The sequence below is a fragment of the Aulonocara stuartgranti genome (assembly GCF_965226115.1).
Source record: "Aulonocara stuartgranti genome assembly, chromosome: 11".
NCBI classification, from domain to species: Eukaryota; Metazoa; Chordata; class Actinopteri; order Cichliformes; family Cichlidae; genus Aulonocara; species Aulonocara stuartgranti.
The window spans coordinates 37,728,568-37,748,753 of NC_138947.1; the positions used below are offsets into that span (position 1 = coordinate 37,728,568).

Sequence of the window (20,186 nt, forward strand, 5' to 3'; positions counted from 1 at the left end):
GATAAGATAAGATGACCTTTATTAGTTTCACAGGTGGGAAATTTGTTTTGTTACAGCAAAAGTGCAAAATTATGTAGCAGAAATTAGAAAACACTGGAGCAGATTTCACCAAATAAAGTGAAAACAAAGCAGGCTCTGTAAGATCCGGCACTGTTGTAACAGGACATAAATGTCAAATGTTACTTTTGGTTAAAAGGAAATCCCAGTCAGCATATGAGAGTCTACTAAACAGCAATTCCATTTCCACCTTTGCAGAAAGTAATAAAGAACAAGTTGAATTATACTTTTTATTGAGGAAAGTACAAAGGGAATGTATCACATTTCCAAAAATCTGATTTATTGATTAATTTACTTAATATATGTTCTTTTTGAATTTGCTATTTTAATCCAAACTTGAGAGAGAGAGAGCCCTGCGGCCACCTGACTAACAAACTAGGCCCGGTGAGTGAATCTTTGAAGTTCAGGAACCTCAATTTTCCTGACAGCAATGGGAGGAAGAGAGGAAGGGGTGATGGTTTTACAAAATCCAAAGGAAAACAGGAGAAATGAGAAGCACAGGAAGAAACAGGAGGAAGGAGACGGTTCTATCTCGACTCACTGGTTTGAATAGCATCTTGTTTATGCTGAAAGAAGACAATTGATCAATAACTTGGGGCGATCGTGGCTCAAGAGTTGGGAGTTCGCCTTGTAATCGGAAGGTTGCCGGTTCGAGCCCCGGCTTGGACAGTCTCGGTCGTTGTGTCCTTGGGCAAGACACTTCACCCGTTGCCTACTGGTGGTGGTCAGAGGGCCCGGTGGCGCCAGTGTCCGGCAGCCTCGCCTCTGTCAGTGCGCCCCAGGGTGGCTGTGGCTACAATGTAGCTGCCATCACCAGTGTGTGAATGGGTGGATGACTGGATATGTAAAGCGCTTTGGGGTCCTTAGGGACTAGAAAAGCGCTATACAAATACAGGCCATTTACCATATGAAACTGGACTTGGTGTATGGTGAACTTTATCAGGCTATATTTTGGTTTTTAAGGCAGACTCATTTGTTTGGGACGATTTGAGTGTTTTTTAACGCTTCAGTTCACACTCCACACCAGAGGGTGGCGGTATTTCACCATTTTGCTGTTTGCCAACCGCCAACAAAGGAAGGAAGAAGATTTTCCTGACACGCGCATATCGACAGGGGGCGGTACTGCCTTATCATGCGACGTTTGAAGCTATCGCCAAACAGCAAAGAAGAAACAGTGCCGTGATAATTGGATAGATTTCTGCTAGGCTAACCTCTGTGTTTGAAAAGTTTCCACATTTATTCGTTATACTGGTGTTGTTTTAGTTTATCGCAGTAACCCGGTCTGGTCTACTTTTAATTTTCTCTTAAGAAGCCCTCAGAAATGGCAGAAAATACAGGTGAGTGTGAAGATTACCCAAGTAGCTTGCTGTGGTTGACAAGAGCTAGCTTTAACCCATTAAGCAGACCCATTTGTCTCTCATGAAAAGCCGCCCATGTATTTCACTGGGATTTACTCATGTCTTGGTCTTTCAGTCTTTATTTATTGGTGTGTTCTGGATCCTCGGGATCCCAATGACTTCTCTCGGTTAACTTAGACGGTTTGTGTGCTGCAGCAGGCGCTTTTCCCTCTCTGCCTTCGTTTGGGCTAAACTAAGATGAATCAACTGAATTTTAGTCCTCGCTCGTTTACAACGTGAGCTTTATGGTACATTTAATCCAGCCAATAGTAAAACCTCGGTAATAAAACCGTAAGTCCTCGAGCCCTTTCAAAAACAGTCAGCCGCTAACAGCTAGCAGCTAATGCAGCACCAGATTAGAACGAGTAGCCCTTTATTATCGATGTACACGTACGACGTTGTCCACGCCAACTGTGTAGGTATAAAATAGAAATAGTAAGACAGCAGGAATATATACAAAACAAGAGAACGGCGCACATTGGAGAACAGGTTGTAAAGGACTTGGTCTGAGTGTGTGAGTGATGAGCGTTACTCAGACCGTGGGTGGGATCGTGTCCGATACCAGTGTTGTGCCAAAAGATTATGTCTGCAAAAAACTGATTGTTCGTATTTAAACTGTTATAAATAACTTGTTGGTCTGTAATATGTGAAACATGTCAGATGTTTCCCTCACGAATGATATCAAGTCAGTTAGAAACAACATTCCTGTAACAAAGTACAAGCCACAATCAGTTTTTAGCAGTGACTTTTTATATTTAAAAAAATCTCGTTAAGATTGAAACTGTCTTTAGTAAGACTAATCTGGCCAAGCGGGAATTGCAACAAATATTACAACAGTTCTGTGAACATATTTTAAGTGGAGGAAAAGGACTGGATAGGTTATAATGCAAGTACAACACACAGAGTTTAAAGATACTTGAAAAACAGGTAATATTTACATTTTATATATAAGCCCTTTGTAAACCCCGTTCACTGAGGCGATCACTATTTGGCACAACACCGGTCCGAAAGGCTCCAGGGACGAAGCTGTTTTTAAGCCAAGGGCAGCGGGTCAAACAGGTGGGGGGCGAGGTGCAAGGGCTGACCTGTGACAGGAGGAGCAGGTGATAACCCTAACCCTGGCCTTGTTTGGTGAATGCTCTGAACAGGTTGGTTTTATATGGATAAATCATACAATCAAAGAGGCACTATTTATGTAAGCTGGCTTGTTTGTACATTGTTATGCATATTACACTCAGTGGCACTTTATTAGGTACACCCCCTTAATGGAAGTTCAGCAAATATTTTCTTCACATCATCTGTGTGAGTCCATTTTGCTTAATTTTGACTTTTGCTGCAAAAACGTTTCTAAAAAAATTCTCACAAATGTTTATCATGTAACCAACAAATAAAATATATACTATTTATGGGTGTTTCAGCTTATACTTAATATTATTATTTATTTTTAAATCAGAGCAAAATGAGGCAAAGCATGACGGCTCACCGTCCCCGGGGATGACAGACCAGGAGAAGGAGATGGCAGCCAGCGCATACGAAGCATTTACGGTAAATAATCAAACATTTCAACTTAACCCACAGTGTCTTCTGACAATGAATGTGTATATAAAAAAATACTGCAAGTGCTTCTAATTTCTTCTTTAGAGAAGTGAGAGAGATGTGAATATGAACACATTCAGTACTTGGAGCAAAGCAACTGTCACTTTTATGTTGTTTTGCTGTGTTTGTAGAAGTGGTCTATATGAGCGTTTAGCTGAGATCTAGAGGTTTCTGTGGACACACGCTGGGACTTATGTTACAGCCGATTCAACAGGATCTGCCCCGTTTTGCCCCCCAGTACCGAGGGTGCTGGGCTCAAGAGGTTAACTGGATAGAGTGGAGGCAGTGTCAGAGTATATTATGTTAACTGTTGCACAGCATGAGGGGTATTTTAGATAGTCTTTTTGAGTGCATCATCTATGACGAGTGAGTCACACTAACCAGAGTAAAATGAGCAAACTGCTCGCTCCACAACAGTATCTCTACCTGAAATGGTCTCAGCCCCTAAAATGTGACACCGTCCACATTTATGAGGCAATTCCAGTCTCAGCCAAGTTTTTAGAGGGCCGTGGAAATCCTGAATAAAATGAAAGTCCTCGTAAACTCCTGCTCATCAGTTCACGCTGTATACTCAGGTTTGACCAGCTGCTCTTTTTCTTGTTATTTGTCGTATTTGTGAGAAGAAATCCAAACATTGTGAAACGTTGTTTTTTCTTCTAGGCTGGGAGATGTGACGAGGCGCTCAGACACCTTGAAGCCCTGCAGGAGCTCACTAAAGAGGACTACAAGATTGCAATGAATAAAGCTGTTGTTGAGTTTTACAAAAGCGGTCAGACGACCACAGGGCTGCTGAAGCAGACCCTGATGTCAATGAAGAACCAGGTAATTAAACCGAGTTCTTTTCATAGGTTTAATCCTTGTTTGCAGTAAACTCAGAGCCTGGCTTACTTTCTGTGTTTCAGGTTCACACGTCAGCAGAAGATGTTGATGGTTTGGATGATGTTGAAAATAGTTTCCTGTACTACAATCAAGCTATCATCCACTATTACATGCGGCAGTTCTCTGATGCGATCTGCATCGGAGAAAAGCTCTACCAGTTTCTGGAACCGTTTGGTATGTCGTGCTAACTTCCATGCATTTAATTGGCAGGGTTGTTGCAAAGCATCAGCTCCAGGATGTGATGTTGTCAGCTGCCGTTTTTCTTCTTTGTAAGGCCGGCTCAGTTGTGCGCTCTTTCTGAAATATCTTACTGACTGTGAATGGAGAGCCAGTCCCCTCTTATGTATGTTTAAAGTGTTAAGTTCAAGTGCAGCATGCAACGGTTTTTAGAATGACTTTTATTATTGTCTGTATTGTGTATTACACTGATGGTGACGATACTTTGAATATATGAAATGACAAAAACAATCAGGCAGTACAGGGTAGGGTTTGTGAGACCTTACCTGTAGTTGTATCAGCAGCAGCAGTAATGATGTCACAGTTTTGCTCACACAACAATGAAACAAGTTGGGCTCTTTCCCCGTTTCATCCTGTCAAACAACTGCTTCACTATAGAGACTGTGGTTGAATCAACAATAAGGCTTTAAGCATCAGAGTAAAGATGACCTTAAGAAGTAATGAATTAATGATTTTCTTCACTAATAAAGTTTAAATCATTAGAGAAAAATGACTCGCAGACGTCTCATAGAGATTAGTAGTTTAGTAGTACTGATATGTATATAGACTCTCTGATTGATCTGAGTTAACTTCAGTAATCAAAACCATCAACATGTCTGTGAGATCCCATTACTTCAAGACTGCTCAGAGAAGTCATTAGCTCAGAGAATGCTTTATCTGAAGAGTTTTAGTCAGGCTTCAGAATTCAACAAAGTACAGAAACTGTGTTAGTGAAGGTTAAAATGATCAAATCTAAACAACTTTTAACAGATGTGTCTGTGAAGGTTCTCAGTCATCCAGCTCATTGTAGTCCCAGAACTGAAGAAGCTTCTCAGATGAGAGGTGAAACCTTTTCAGTGCAGACACTTTTCTTTCCAAGCTCCTTAGACAACGTTTAACAGACAGCCGACTGTTGTTATTTATTGTTATCTTAAAAAAGAAAGTAAATAATTGACAGTGGACTCATCTCTGTTTGCCCAGCCAGACCTCAGTGCAGTGTTTCGTACTGTTGACCTGATTTTCTTATTTTATTACCGTGATTAGAGCATACTATTGGAATTAAAAGTAAATGGTAAATGGCCTGTATTTATATAGCGCTTTACTCGTCCCTAAGGACCCCAAAGCACTTTACACATCCATTCACACACACATTCACACACTGGTGATGGCAGCTACATTGTAGCCACAGCCACCCTGGGGCGCACTGACAGAGGCGAGGCTGCCGGACACTGGCGCCACCGGGCCCTCTGACCACCACCAGTAGGCAACGGGTGAAGTGTCTCGCCCAAGGACACAACGACCGAGACTGTCAGAGCCGGGGCTCGAACCGGCAACCTTCCGACTACAAGGCGAACTGCCACAATCGCCCAACACTGCAGTGCTGCAGAGTCCTCTTAACACACAGGTTAATTATGGAGTTCCACAGGTTTCAGTCTAAGGGCCAGGTCTGTTTACATTATACATCCTGCCCTCAGGCAGCACCACTGCTATGCAGATGATTCCCCGCTCCATCATCAGTGAAGCCAGATGACACACGATAACCTCAGTTTTTATCTAAATTTAAAAGCAGGAAATTTGAGGTGTGTGTGTGTGATCTTATCTGGCTTCATGGAATAATAATAATAATAAAGCAGTGAAAATGTATACTATGTCTTTAAATGTTATACATGGAAGCATGTGTAATGTTAATAACTGGTCCTATCATGGAACCCTGTGGGTTTACATGGAAAAATTGGAGTGCATCAGGCAGCTGAATCAGCAGTAAATATTTCATACCTACTGATCTCTAATATTAAGGACAACTGTAACGCTGCACTGATAGCAGGACAAGAGATGAGTCCAGTGTCAGAGGCCGTATAAATGCTACTGGTAACCTTCCCAGTACTTGTTCTGTACTTTGGTGACGTGTGAAACCTGATTGAAACAATCAAACCGCTCTTCTGCAGATGACTAGTTGCTGTTTTAGAACTATTGGAGTCGATGATGTTCAAAGACCTTGAAAAGCCTGGAGACCCAACTCAAGACCACGTTAAAAACAAAGTCTGGCCCCTCGGGACCAAAGTACAAAGGAGTTTGGCTCAGGACTTTTGCACAGTTTTGTACTGCTAATAATAATAATGGTTGTTGTTTTTGTACTTGTAGTAGTTGTTGTTGATGTCTTATGTTATTTCCCCTAGAAGAAAAGTTTGCACAGTCTGTGTGCTTCCTGTTGGTGGATCTCTACCTGCTCACCTTCCAGCCAGAGAAGGCCCTCCACCTGCTGACTGTGCTGGACAAACTCTCTGTGCAAGGAAGCAACAAGAACGGCAAAGGAGAGGTAGACACAAATACAGTATGTGTGATTAAAAACAGGAATGTGCACAACAAAAGCAAACCCATTAGTGTGCACATTCAAGATCGTCTCCTCGAGCAGCACTGCAGACACCTGCTGCTGCTTATAGAATACTCCCTGATAATCTGTTCTGTGCAAACTCACAGACTTTCATATCAGCGTCTGTTGTAGCCAGAGATTTCACTCCTGAAATCTGAAATGAAATCTCTGGCTGTGCCCACAAATCTTTTTCCAGCATCCATGGTGTTACGCATCAAGAATGTGTCTCACAGCTCAGACTGTCCATCAGGAGTTTTTCATGTGAAAGGGTCTGAACTGTTGGACGCACAATGCAGTGAAAAAAGTCACTTTTTGAGCTACAGTTATCGCTCACCACCTTCCATATTTATTTAAGGCATCTAAAAACATATCAGCGCTGAAAGCTTTGCAGCTGCAGCTTAAAAGGTAACTTTGAAGAGTCACAGTTGTGAGATTTCTTACTACAGTGAGCTGAATTCAGTTTGCAGTGGTCACAGTGTTTGAAGAAGAACAGTGTACTCTCTTACAGAAAATGTTTCTATCAAAGCAAATGAATCTTTCAACCACAAACAGAACTAACATCAAAGAGTCGATGAATAGCTGAGCTTTAAATGATTAAACTGCAAGGACCTTAGTCATGAAGCTGTTTCTTAGGTCACCGACTTCACAAGTTTAAGTCTGTGAAATGAAGCTGACTAAGTTCTGTGCTTTATTTCAGAAAGATGGAGGAAACCAGAAGGCCGAGTTAGCAGCTATGATTGAAGCAGCCAAATCAAAAATTCACCAGGTGAGAGCTGGGTTCACCCATGTTTCACTCTTTAACTGCTTCAGCCTTCGTCTGCATGCTCTAACTCAGGGGCTGTAATATTTGTAATGCATGCTTTTAGAGCAGGGTCAGCAACCTTTCTGATGATGAGTGCATCTAACATTTCCTCAGAGGTCAGTGTGCCGTATGACTGCATTAGCAATAAATGTAATAACACTCTATATGAACAGTTACTCACTATATAGAACAACGTTATAGGATTATATTTGTTCACAGATGTTTGCAGCTGTCAGCGAATAGTTATCAGCTATTTAGAAACAAAACACTTTTAATCCATAACAACAAATGAACTGAACAACAGAAAATACAAATGGTATTTATGGTCTCCTCACAACAATGATAAGAAAAATAAACTGGGCCAATATGGCATGTTTGTTAATACAGAGACACATGTTACTGTGATCTCTGGTCTCCCAGTCAGAGACACAGGTCTCCCAGTGTCCAGCATTCAGACCTGAGGACTCATGTGAGAGAAAACCTGCTCACACAGACATGTGGAGCCAAACACTGTCAATAAGGCCTCTGCAATGTTCTGAAGACAGTTAAACCTGTCAGGTAGTGACGTCCAGCAGGTGAACATGCAGCTCCATGAACACACACAGCTGTGGAGTCCAGCTGCTTCGTAGTTCTGCAAACTTTGACCCCACAGAGTCGAGCTGTTCAGTTCAATCAGCTGCATTTCGATGTGTCGAGCCAGTTAATGCGAGACAAATCCAGCTGCTCATTAAAGCTTCTGGTTTGATCAGAAAAGAAAACATTGGTCCAAACAGCTGAAAGTCCTGAAAACACATCGTGAATTCTGTCTCGAGTCTACGGATGTATCCGTGTATCTCCGCGGTGCTGATGCTGCGCTGAGCCGACAGCTGCTGAAGCTTTTGAAGTGTCAGAACGTGAAAATTTCAACATCTCTTGAAAAAACTACCAGCTAACAACGTCCCTGTCACCGCTAGGCTAAGTGATTTTTAGCCAATTACAAGTTGAATCTGGTAGTTGGGGTCGTTAGCTAAGATACCGTCATTAAGAATGTGTCTATGGGACACATTAGTTGTGTTGCAATTTGCAATGTGCACCGCTGGCCCGGCCATTTATTTTTTAATGCACCTCTCAGATTAACTCACTGCGTGTCGTGCCCAGGGCTGGACTGGGACAAAACATCAGCCTGGACATTTTGACTAGAGACCGGCCCCCCAGGAATAAAAGCCATAAAGCCTTTGAATGAAAACAAACGCTGTGGTGACAGTGATGCACAGTCTTGTTGGTATATGTGTGATTTCTATACATTTTACATCAGATAAAAACTTTGGTTGTAAGATTCAGATAATTATTTATTAAAAGCAAAACATTTTAAATGAGAATAAGAAAGAAAAGTATGTCTTTGTGCCCCCCTCTCCCTGTTAATGCCCTACCTGGCCCCCTGGCAACACTTTGCTAGACCCGCCCCTGCACAGTTACCAGCTGTCAGCTACCTAAAAAAGGATCCTGGTGTTATTTGTCTCTCAGAAACAGTTCATAACTTCAACTCATTCATGTCACCTGAAGGGTAAACCTGTTCTGGCTCCAGCAAACATCAGCTGATACTAGAAATTAATATTAAATACATTCTAACAACAGCTGATCAAGCTTAAACGTGCTGCTGTTGTTTAGCGCGACATCCGCTGGTTTCCTCTTTCTGGTGCAAAGTGGGCGATAAATAAACAAGAGAGACGATCAGCTGATCATTGATCAGTTTCATGATTGAAGTAGAAACAGGAGAGAGAGGGTGAGAGGAGAAGAGGCAGCTGTGCAGCAAAGACACAGAATAAATCCAGCTGTGTTCCTTTTCCCCTCAATACGAAACGTGTAATATTTTCTCTGAATGAGGGACCATTCCATTTTTTTAAGGAGCCGTTGGCAACTCTACTAACTAACCTTATGAATAAAATCAAGTTCACTATCAGTAACATAGCACCCACCCAGCTGTATTTAAACTCCGTCATGCTAGCTAGTACACAGTACGAGTTATTGTAACTGATTGTAAAAAGTCAGCACAACTAAAATAAACTCCACCTAAACTTGGTTTATATCTGACCCAGAGAGACTGCAGGTCATAACTTCTTACCTGAAGTTCAGTTCACCTGACAGTCGGACCGGCGGCCGCCTCGGGGCTCTCCTCCTGCCTCCCCTTCCCTCATCCACCTGCTGGCCTCTGTGGGAGCTGTGGCACGCGTGCCCAGGGTTGCCGACCCCTGTTCTAACTGATGTTGTCCTTTCTGCAGTACAAAGTGAGAGCGTACATTCAGATGAAATCCTCCAAGGCCTGTAAAAGGGAGATCAAGTCAGTGATGAACACAGCAGGGAATGTAAGTCTGCTTGTTAGTTCTAATGTAAAGGGGAGAGGATGCAGTATGCCTTATGCGATTGGCATATGATGCAATTTAAAATTTGTCTCAAATATTTCTTTGGGCGCTGCAGTTCATTGGAAATTGACTTTGCTTCCACGCTCTCTTGTCCTCTGTCATCAGTCTGCACCCTCACTGTTCCTCAAGAGTAATTTTGAGTATTTGAGAGGAAACTACCGGAAAGCAGTGAAGTTGCTGAACAGCTCCAATATTGCAGAACATGCTGGGCCCATCAAGACAGGTAACGGCTGCTCGCAGGATCATTTGGCTTTCTGTTATAATCCTGCTGTTTACTTTGTCGTCCTCAGGTTTTGTTGCCTAATTGCATTTCCAGATGTTGACGTCATTACTGGGGTAACTGGCTTTCATGATTTGCTAATTGCATGCGTGTTGTTTTCATTTAGGTGAATGTGTTCGATGTATGTTCTGGAACAACCTGGGCTGCATTCATTTTGCAATGGGGAAACACAATCTCGGCATTTTCTATTTCAAGAAGGCTCTGCAAGAGAATGACCACACCTGTGCACAGCTGGGAGATGGTAGCAATGGCCAGTGTAAGTGAAGGCAGTTCATGTATCTGTTCTCTTCCACTTATCAGGATCCCAGAGGGCCTGGAGCCTATCACAGCTACCAACAGGGCACGAGGCAGGCTGGACAATAATGAGTTGACCTAACCCCAAGAAATGCGAAGCCTGAGTACCGCGAGAGTAACCACGCAAACAGAACATGCAAACTGAAGCCCGAAGGTGGAGTCAAACTCCTTACCAACAGTGCTAACCACTCCACCAGTATGCTGCCCCAGTTTACTTATATTCTATGCAATTTTATTTATATAACACAAATTCAGAACCACAGGTGCCTCAAGGCACTTTATAATGTATAGAAGCAGCAAAAACCATAGCAATCAAACGACTTCCTCTGAGTGAGCACAAAAGCTCCCTGTTAGCAGGGACAGACCTCCGGCAGCTATCTGCCATTACCAGCTGGGGCTGATGGCGGAAACTTGGGTAACCAAGTGAAAGATATACACATTACTGTTTCCCACAGTTGTGTCCATACTCAAAATAAAAAGTATTTAGGTTTGAAGAGAATTTGAAGATTTTCCCATTTATAAACAAAGCTTTGGATACCAGTAAAACCAAACCGAAGCTAGCATAACAGGAGCAGCTACCGAGTGTTAGTAGTTTGTGTTTAGTATTACTATGACTATCCTGTTAGTGCTGTTTCTATCCTTTCACGTATACATCAGTTCCTCTGCTGTAAAACCTTCAGATATGTGCACATAGTTGGTATTATGGAGCCAGTGAGACAGTTGTGAAAGCCAGCATTAAGCCTGTGATTATATTAGGTTTTATATTTTAGGAAGGGTGGGGAAACAAGTTTCACTGCTACGTACTGTCAGCAAAAAGATGAAGCTGAATCTGGCCAACCTTGTTTGTTGTTGGTTATTTTTATTTATTTATTTTTTGGCTTTTGTTTTAACTTTTGTGAACTGTGTGTTAAATAACAGATTTCGTCTGTAATACTTAAAAGCCCGAGACTGTCACGTTTCACCTGGTAGGAAAAACGATAACAAAGAGCACAGCAAACCTCGTCTACCAGCTATTATGGAAAAAACTGGTTCAGACTTTGATGGTAAAAGATGTGAGAAAGCCAATGAAGCTTGCAAAGAAAGCGACTGGACTTCCTTACTTTTTTTTTTTCTGTTCTCTATTTTTATGAACCTCTGCAAACATCACCAGAATCCTGTCCTGGGACATTGTAGACACCCTGATTGTCATTTACACGCATTAATGACCACGTTAACTTCAAGCAGAAAATACATTTGATCGTTTCTTCTTTCCACTTTTCTTTGTGTCTTCTTCTTCTGACATAATCCATGTAGCAGAATCAAATAAGACAAACAAATTATTATACCCTGAAAATTAGTTGGCCAACTACATACAGTCTGTCGCACTAAACTGAGGGTTTCACAGAACCAGAAACTATTACTCTACCAAATCTGTCCACCCAGTTTTTCCAGAAAAACTTACATTTGCCCAACTCTAGTCTGCCAGTGAAGGTCACCATTCCCATCATAAACATTATGCATCACTTCAGTCCAAACTTGCTGCTTACGGGCCTCTGTCTTCAGCCAATCCCTAGTAATGGATTTTTTACTAGTGACTAACATGATCCTAAACATATCAACTTTGTACGTGTTTGTTCCCATGTAAAGGAAGTTGAATGTAAAAACAATACTTTTAAAACCTTTCTATGCAATTCTTCAACTCCTGCCAGTACGGAACAATTTAGAGACATTCCTGGAAGACGTGATAACGATTGGCTCAAACTCAAACCTGAATCGATAACCTCCCTGCAGCCGCTTTTTCTCATTTATGTGTGCTTCACTGCTCGCTTTCAAATTTTCCAGTGCTATGTACAACTTTAAATGTTTTGGGGGGGCTTTTTCAGCTTTATTTGATAGATTCAGTAAAGAAACGACAATAATTAAAGGACCGTTATTTCTAGATTTTAATTCGGAGAAGTCTGGCGGCAAATTTACTCCCAAGTATGTCAGTTTGAATCTGTGCATTATACCCTGAGCCTTGTGAGTGGTTGATATAGTTATCATTTTTTCAGTGTCTGTCACCCTGCTGATCTTTGTTGTTACGCCTCAGCTGTAAAGGCTGATGGGTTATTGCCTTCGCCCAGGAAGTTGGGTGGGGGGCGTGGACACGCATGTTCATGAGTGCAATGACTCAAGAACAAGATGATGTAGGATTTAAAATTCACAGAAGTAATTTGTTTTTATCCCCTTTTGGTTGTTCTTGTCTTGTGTTGGACTTGTTCAGCTTTGACACAATAGAAATGTTTTATATTGGTATGTATTTTGTGTTTTTACACACAGGTGTAAGTTATGTGTTCCTCAGTAACAAAAAGTCCTTTTCTTTTGTTTTCAGCTAAAAAATTCACAGGTATCCCGATGTGCGCTTTACTAGCCAACAAACGCTACGAGCTGTTGTATAACTGCGGTATTCAGCTACTGCATATTGGCAGACCTCTGGCAGCATTTGAATGTCTGATGGAGGCGGTGCAGGTTTACCACTTCAACCCTCGGCTGTGGCTGCGGCTTGCCGAGTGCTGCATCTCTGCTAACAAAGGGGTATGTTTGTAAGATGTGGATGTTTTTGAGCATTTCGATGGTGACCTTTCCTTTTTACCTGTTTATTCTTTGTCATTTTTACCCCTCAGCCGTAAAAGGCTAACGGGATGTTGTTGTCACCCTGCTAGGCCGGCAGTAATGGCACCCAAGTTTGTGAATGCAAAAAGTCTTGGACAAGCTTAAATCTCTGACCTTGACTTCAAGGTCAAAGGTCAAGTGTTCTCAAAATCTTGTGAATGTGATAACCCAAGAAGAACAGTTGAAATTCATGCCATAGGTGCACCCATTGAAAACCTTGGAGTTCATATCTTGAGAACAAAGTGACGTCAAATTTTCAAATTGATACCGTACGTGTATCTAGTAGGAAGCCAGGAAGCCAAGGGTACCACTGGCTACAGTATGGTTTAATAATACTTCCTGGTTACTGGTCCGCAGCAAAGCCCCCCCACACACCAACCCAATCAATGTTATCATCAAGTATGCTGATGACACCGTGGTTGGGTTCATCTCTGATGGAGATCAGATCAAACTGCTCTCACATGTGCACATATTTTCTCCTTTATTATTTTTGATGCCTATCTGGTGGCTCAAGGATACATAAGGCCGTCCTCCTGTAATGGTTTTCCTTTCTAACTTATTCTACCATGGACAAAATATTTCAGCCACACTACTTTAGTCAAATGTTTGTTTGTTTCTTGCATCTTTGAATGGATTTATGGGGGTAAAATCTAAAATTATATCATCTTTATTTTCCAATTTCAAGGGTTCAGAGCAGGAAAGCAAAGGTTTGCCTTGTAAAAAAGGTATCGTTCAGTCTGTTGTTGGCCAGGGCTACCATCGCAAGATCATCCTGGCGTCCCAGTCCATGCAGAACACCACGTACAGGTCAGTGCTCACTACCCATAAATCCACACGGAGCCAATAAATTACACACATGACTCCTCGATAACAGAGTTCTGCCAGTTTGCTTTAAACTATCGGGGTCCACAGTATGAAACAGGAAGTGGTTAGCAAAAGCTGTTTTTTGTTTTGTTTTAAAGCATCTCAGCCTACATACAATGATTACAGAGTAACATACGTTACATCAGTTGCTACATCACTGACATGCTGGTTATTGTGTTTCCACTATCATGTCATGAAGTTATCATATTTAACAGGTTGTCCATGTGTACATTTTAACATCCAATTGATATTTAATCTTACTGTAGTTTAATGTGAGGTAGACTGACCTCATAGTGTTTGTCTTTGTATAGTGAGGGCCAATCAGCAGCTATTCCAGTGGCCAGTATGGAGTTTGCAGCTATCTGCCTGAGGAATGCGCTGCTGCTGCTGCCTGAACACCAGCAGCAAGAACTCAAGACAGAGAACAGCTCCAAGAACTCGAGTCAGTCAGGAAGCACCGAGAGTGGCAGCGAGAACAGCGACGCCTGCAGGTCAGACACGTCTGTCCACCCCACCCACCTGTTACAGAAAGACAGTGATGCCTTCTTAACTCGCTGGTTCCAAACTATATTTCTGTTTTTCCATAAAGTGTTCCTGTTTGTTCTGTATTCCCAACACATCTCTCCAGTGATTATGTTCAAAAACTGTACAAAGTCACACAATCTGTGTGTAAATTTGTATTTACTGCTGAATTTAAAATGCACACTCTCTGCTGCATACTGAGGAGGACTACAACTTAGAGTCCTTAATATCCGTCATAATGTCAAGAAATATACACTCATTAAGTCTGGTACTTTCGTGCATTATATAACTATGATGGAAAAACAAAGAATAGATCTTATTAATATCGTACATAATCTTTAAAATGCATTTTCTGGATTTCTTTTTTGCTATGCATAAAGTCATGTAGCATCCGATATTAAGGATCATCAGGTTAGATTCCCAATGCTACCCAGTGCAAAATGATGTATAGAGATGGGAGATGTTTACATAAACTGAGGCTCTAAAACTACTACATTATGGTTCATATCTCTCTGGCAACAAGGTCACAGAAAAAATTACATATTCTCCCAAGATCCACTCAGGCTGTGCTTGCAGCTTCAATGAAATGATGCCACAAAGACGAGCCGCAGCTAACAGCACACTGTGGATGCCTGGTTACACCCAGACTGGCCTAACAGCAACAACATCCTTACAGTGACGCCTTCAGCTATTGGAACATTACCTTCCTCTGCATGACAAGTTGGATCCACTCAGTCATCATAGAGTCATGAACACAAACTGCAAACACAGCTCGTCATTCTGAACGTCGAAATGGGGTCAAAATATCAGCTGCTGGTCAAGAAGCGTGCACACCAGACAGGGCGGCCTGACCACTGCCTGGGTTGACTGCAAGAAAGCCTGTAACTCAGTGCCACACTCGTGCACACGGTGTGTCCAGCCATCTCACCACAAAGAGCAGACACAGCTGTAGATCCAGGAGTGAAGCTAAACACCGGGAGTCAGTGAAACTGACCAGTTGATCCAACCCACCAGGAAGAGATCTGGAAGTCACTCCATTACAGGGAAGAGGATCTGGACTGAAGGGTGGAGTTGCAAGGAGACCTTCATCTCAGAATGTTTTCTGATGCAGGACTGAGAAACGGTGATGGCTGAATTGTGGTGGCCTGTGATTCGGTCACATTAAACTGTCAGAGCTGATATGTGCTCTGATGGAGGGTCTGTGTTTCTTTGCAGTGGAAAAGGTCAGGATGCTGATAAATTTTTGTCCGCTGCTCCATCTTCTCCTCTTAGAAAACAGGAGGTAGAAAACCTCAGGTAATGATGCTTTCCGTATTCTCTGCTCATTTACACGTCCTGACGGTTCATGTCATTAGGACCAAAATGCCACTCGTTGATTCTCGCTGTGTGAGTAGGTGCTCCATCCTGGCCTGCAGCAGTTATGTAGCGTTGGCGCTGGGAGACAACCTGATAGCCCTAAACCACGCCGAGAAGCTGCTCCATCAAACTAAGCTGTCCGGATCGCTCAAGTAAGTGGTTACAGGTGGGGAGAAGCTTACAGGATCCTTGTGAAGTGATTTTAAAAATCAGAAAGTCTGTAAAAAGGATATAAAGTCTGAGAAAGAAGGACACAGAAAAGAGTCCTGTCATTGTACGATCAGGGTCTTCATGTACTTGAGTGAGTTAACTGTTCTCTGTTTGGACCTTTTCTGTTCAGGTTCCTCGGTCACCTCTATGCTGCCGAAGCCCTCATCTCATTGGACAGGATTTCCGACGCTATCGCTCACCTTAATCCAGAGAACGTCAGTGATGTGTCAGTGGGCATGTTGATGAACGAACAAGACCAGGGTGCGTGGGCTGAAATCATTCCTCGCCTAAACTTTTGCTGCAGTCTTGTTTTCACTGAATAATTTCCTCTCTGTCAGCAGGGTCCGACAAAGGAGATGAGCCTGTTGAGTCCTGTGAGTTTGTTTTTAAGCAACGTGTTTGCTTTTGATTCCAAAATCTTATATACAGCATAACATTGCAGCAGGAAAATAACGTGTGTGTGCGTGTGTGTGCGTGTGTGTGCGCGCGTGTACGTGTTGCAGCAGGGAAGCAGACTCCACTGTGTTATCCCAGCAGTGTGACATCAGCTCGAGCTATGATGCTCTTTAACCTGGGCAGTGCCTATTGTTTAAGGAGTGAGTACGACAAGGCCCGCAAGTGCCTGACTCAGGTAACCATGGCAACTTTATGCAACTCATGTCCAGGACTGGCCAATCAAAATCTAGTTACTCTGGCATTAGACATGTTACTTCATTGTTGCAGTGGTTCGAAGAAATGTTTTTATGGGGAGAAAAGAGAAACTAATAAACGTTGAAGAATCTGGGACGATCACATTTCAGTGACGATGTTGATCAAACTGGTTGCTGATTGTTTTTGCTGCATTTTATGCTCGACAAATGTATTAAAGCCTTTTTAAAATTCATTTTGGAAACTGTTACTGTTCAAAAGCATCTGATTCGCCCCGTTTCTTTAATGCTGTAATTATGTGTGTAACCCATCAGGAAGCTTAAAGCAGTGAGCGTCCCGACAGTTCAGTAATAATTTAATTTGTGCTGTCACCATCAGGCTGCGTCGATGATGAACAGCAAGGAGATCCCACCTGAAGCCATCCTGCTGGGAGTGTACCTGGAGCTGCAGAATGGTCAGTGAGCTGCTGCGTCACCAGTTACACCTGTTGTAACGTGTTTTTCGCCTGACGCCCTGTTTTGGTTGGGTTGGTTTGTCACACTCGTATTCCACATATCAAAGCGTCGTATTGGCTTTGCAAACAGTGGAAACAGGCTGAGCTGTTGTGTTTGTGAGGGCATTTTAAACCTGATCCTTGAATGTTATGTTTGGTCCTCAGGAAACACTCAGCTGGCTCTGCAGATCATCAAACGCAACCAGCTGCTGCCTACCACGCAACAGAGAGTCTCCCCGGACTTCCGTAAGAAACCCATCCAGCCGCTCCAGTTGCCCTCATCTTTTACTCAGATCCAGAGGAAATGAGCCACCTCACCCATTCCAGACCACACATCCTGGCCGAACCTTGATATTTATGAAGCTGTATGAACTGAGGGGACTTTTGACACCATCTGCGTTGGTGTCAAATGGCCGAGAGAGCGGCCTCTTTTATTTTCACTGTATGAGGAATTTGTGTGTGAAGAATGAAAATAAATTTTATTTACTGAATCACATGTGGCTCGGTTTATGTTTGCCTGGGAGGATGTGGAAGAGGACAGCGAGGTGTGTGTGTGTGTGTGTGTGTGTGTGTGTAAAACATTTGGATTGTAAATGACTGCGGAGGTGTAGTTGGTCTTAAATGGTTAGCCTGTCCATCTGTAGTCTTTGGGTTGTAGTCCGGAGATCTGGTGGAAGTGCGTCCAAAGTCTCGGGCAGAACATCTAAAGGCTCAAAGTCTGAGTGAGGCGAGCAGGTGGAGAAGATCAGATCAATATCTGTCCATGAAGCCAGATAACACACACCAATGAGTTAAACTGCAAGAATGTCTTAAAGACATAAAGACCTGGATGGCCGCTAACTTTCTGCTTCTTAATTCAGATCAAACTGAGGTTATTGTACTCGGCCCTGAAAAGCTTACAAATATGGTATCTAAGCAGATTCTTACTCTGGATGGCATTACCTTGGCCTCCAGTAACACTGTGAGGAACCTTGGAGTCATGTTTGACCAGGACATGTCCTTCAACGCACATATTAAACAAATATGCAAGACTGCTTTCTTCCATTTGTGCAACATCTCTAAAGTTAGAAATATCCTGTCTCAGAGTGACGCTGAAAAACTAGTTCATGCATTTATTACTTCCAGGCTGGACGACTGTAATTCATTATTATCAGGAAGTCCTAAAAACTCACTGAAAAGCCTTCAGCTAATCCAAAATGCTGCAGCAAGAGTCCTGACAGGGACTAGAAAGAGAGAGCAGATTTCTCCTGTTTTGGCTTCCTGTTAAATCCAGAATTCAAAATCCTGCTCCTCACATACAAGGTTGTAACTGCTCCTGAAGGTTTTTCATGTTCGAAGTAGAATAAAGGGCCAACTGATGTTCAGCCAGTATTTTAATCTTCTTTTCACCAGCAAACACCGTGAAAAACTATGGTGAAATGATCAATAAAAACACGGATATTACATCAGCAGAACAAAAATTACAACTCAAATAAAAGATACACACAAAGTAAATGCACCAACATACCGTGTGCACCTTTCTACTGAACATTCATGAGCAATTGTAGTCCATATCTTCTATATTTCCACCCTTTACACAGGCCAGCATTCTCTTTCTGGCTCGAGCCTTCAGTTTCTGGTGACATGTGCACTTAATTGAGCATCACCCCAAAGCATGCGCACCACAAAGCGCCACACTCAGGCCCACCAGTAGGTGGCGACAACACAACATGAATCCAGATTAAACACCAAATTTTGAACATTGCAATCACATAATAATTACATTTCAATGCGACAGCTACAAAGGTCTTAAATAATCAGGCCCCACCTTATCTTTTAATGACCTTGTAGTACCATATCACCCTATTAGAGCACTTCGCTCTCGCTCTGCAGGCCTACTTGTTGTTCCTAGAGTATTTAAAAGTAGAATGGGAGGGAGAGCCTTCAGTTTTCAGGCCCCTCTTCTGTGGAACCAGCTTCCAGTTTGGATTCAGGAGACAGACACTATCTCTACTTTCAAGATTAGGCTTCAAACTTTCCTTTTTGCTAAAGCATATAGTTAGGGCTGGACCAGGTGACCCTGAATCCTCCCTTAGTTATGCTGCAATAGACGTAGGCTGCCGACATGCTGAACAATCAAATGTTGAGTATCTGTTGATCTCAAAACTGGATTATAGATGGCAGACAGTTGGTGTCATAAGCCCCGCCCTCTGTTCAAAGATGGTCATTCACAGTGGACACAGATGCTTCTTTCACTCCTCTTTCCAATCATCTGTCCTCTCTGTCCAAAATGTGAACATCGGCATCCTTGAAAGAGTGACCTTTGACCTTCAGATGCCGATGAACAGCCGAGTCTTGGAGGTGACTCTTCTGTTGTGCTATGCACTTGTGAAGTGGCTGTTTGGTCCAATGTAGAGTCCGAGCCACACTGTACAGCACATTGTTAAGTTTGTCTTTGAGATGAACCAGTTTGTGTGGCGGTCCTAGCCTGTTCGGCGCCCTGGGCGAAGACTCCCTCTGCATGAATGAATGATGGGCTTGGATTCACAACATTATGAATGAAATGTGCTCTATTTGGAAGCAGCCGGCCCCTCCCCTTTCCACGGGTTGTGTGTGAGACATTAAATCATCAAAATATAAATTATAAATTGTTATTGATCCTTTGCCCCGAGTCCTAAAGTGCATATTTATTTTCTTACTCTTCTTATATTTATTGTTTGTTTGCTTGCACTGCTGTAACTGGAGCCTCGTCGTCTCGTCTCTCTATATGCTGGACTGTATGTAGCAATAAAGTTTACTTTGACTTCAGCAGCGAGCATGCGCACTGAGGGCTCTCGCGTATAGAATTTCGAAGAAAACCCAACAACATGGGTGCAAATTATAAGTCTGCATCATGATGTCTGCTGTTTTCGTGTTTGTTGTTTTGTTTTTATTTTGCGATGTTGGTTATTAGACGCTGCTCCCTCCAGCCCCGCCCCGCCCCGCCCCGCCCTCTCCCCCACCCACTTGAAACGTAAAGGCAAATAGGCGGAGCGGTTAGTGCTACGTTTGTGCAGATTTGTGCAGGTAAAATTAGCGTTTGTGCTGCTACGGTTTCCGAGATATTAAACTTTATTTTATAGGTCATTCAAAGGTCACCATCCCCCCAGACTGCTCCAAAACGGGCCAAAATGGTCTACTTTTTTAGTGCTA

The 20,186-nt window shown here is 42.6% G+C and overlaps 1 protein-coding gene across 2 annotated transcripts; it reads left to right on the forward strand.

Moving 5' to 3' along the window:
* Positions 1 to 1,155: 1,155 nt before the first annotated feature.
* Positions 1,156 to 17,509, forward strand: cnot10 (CCR4-NOT transcription complex, subunit 10). Of its 2 annotated transcripts, none has more exons than XM_082550845.1 (19): positions 1,156 to 1,394; positions 2,908 to 2,999; positions 3,711 to 3,872; positions 3,953 to 4,103; positions 6,326 to 6,462; positions 7,214 to 7,282; positions 9,577 to 9,660; positions 9,823 to 9,940; positions 10,104 to 10,253; positions 12,642 to 12,844; positions 13,608 to 13,729; positions 14,098 to 14,277; positions 15,524 to 15,604; positions 15,703 to 15,816; positions 16,005 to 16,135; positions 16,216 to 16,248; positions 16,378 to 16,505; positions 16,901 to 16,976; positions 17,181 to 17,509. In XM_082550845.1, the coding sequence occupies exons 1-19, from the start codon at positions 1,379 to 1,381 to the stop codon at positions 17,321 to 17,323; spliced, it is 2,190 nt and encodes a 729-aa protein (XP_082406971.1). In that variant the 5' UTR covers positions 1,156 to 1,378; the 3' UTR covers positions 17,324 to 17,509. The 2 variants fall into 2 exon arrangements, with proteins under 2 accessions (XP_082406971.1, XP_082406970.1); XM_082550844.1 differs by having other exon boundaries at positions 1,157 to 1,394; positions 6,323 to 6,462.
* The last annotated feature ends 2,677 nt before the right edge of the window (positions 17,510 to 20,186 follow it).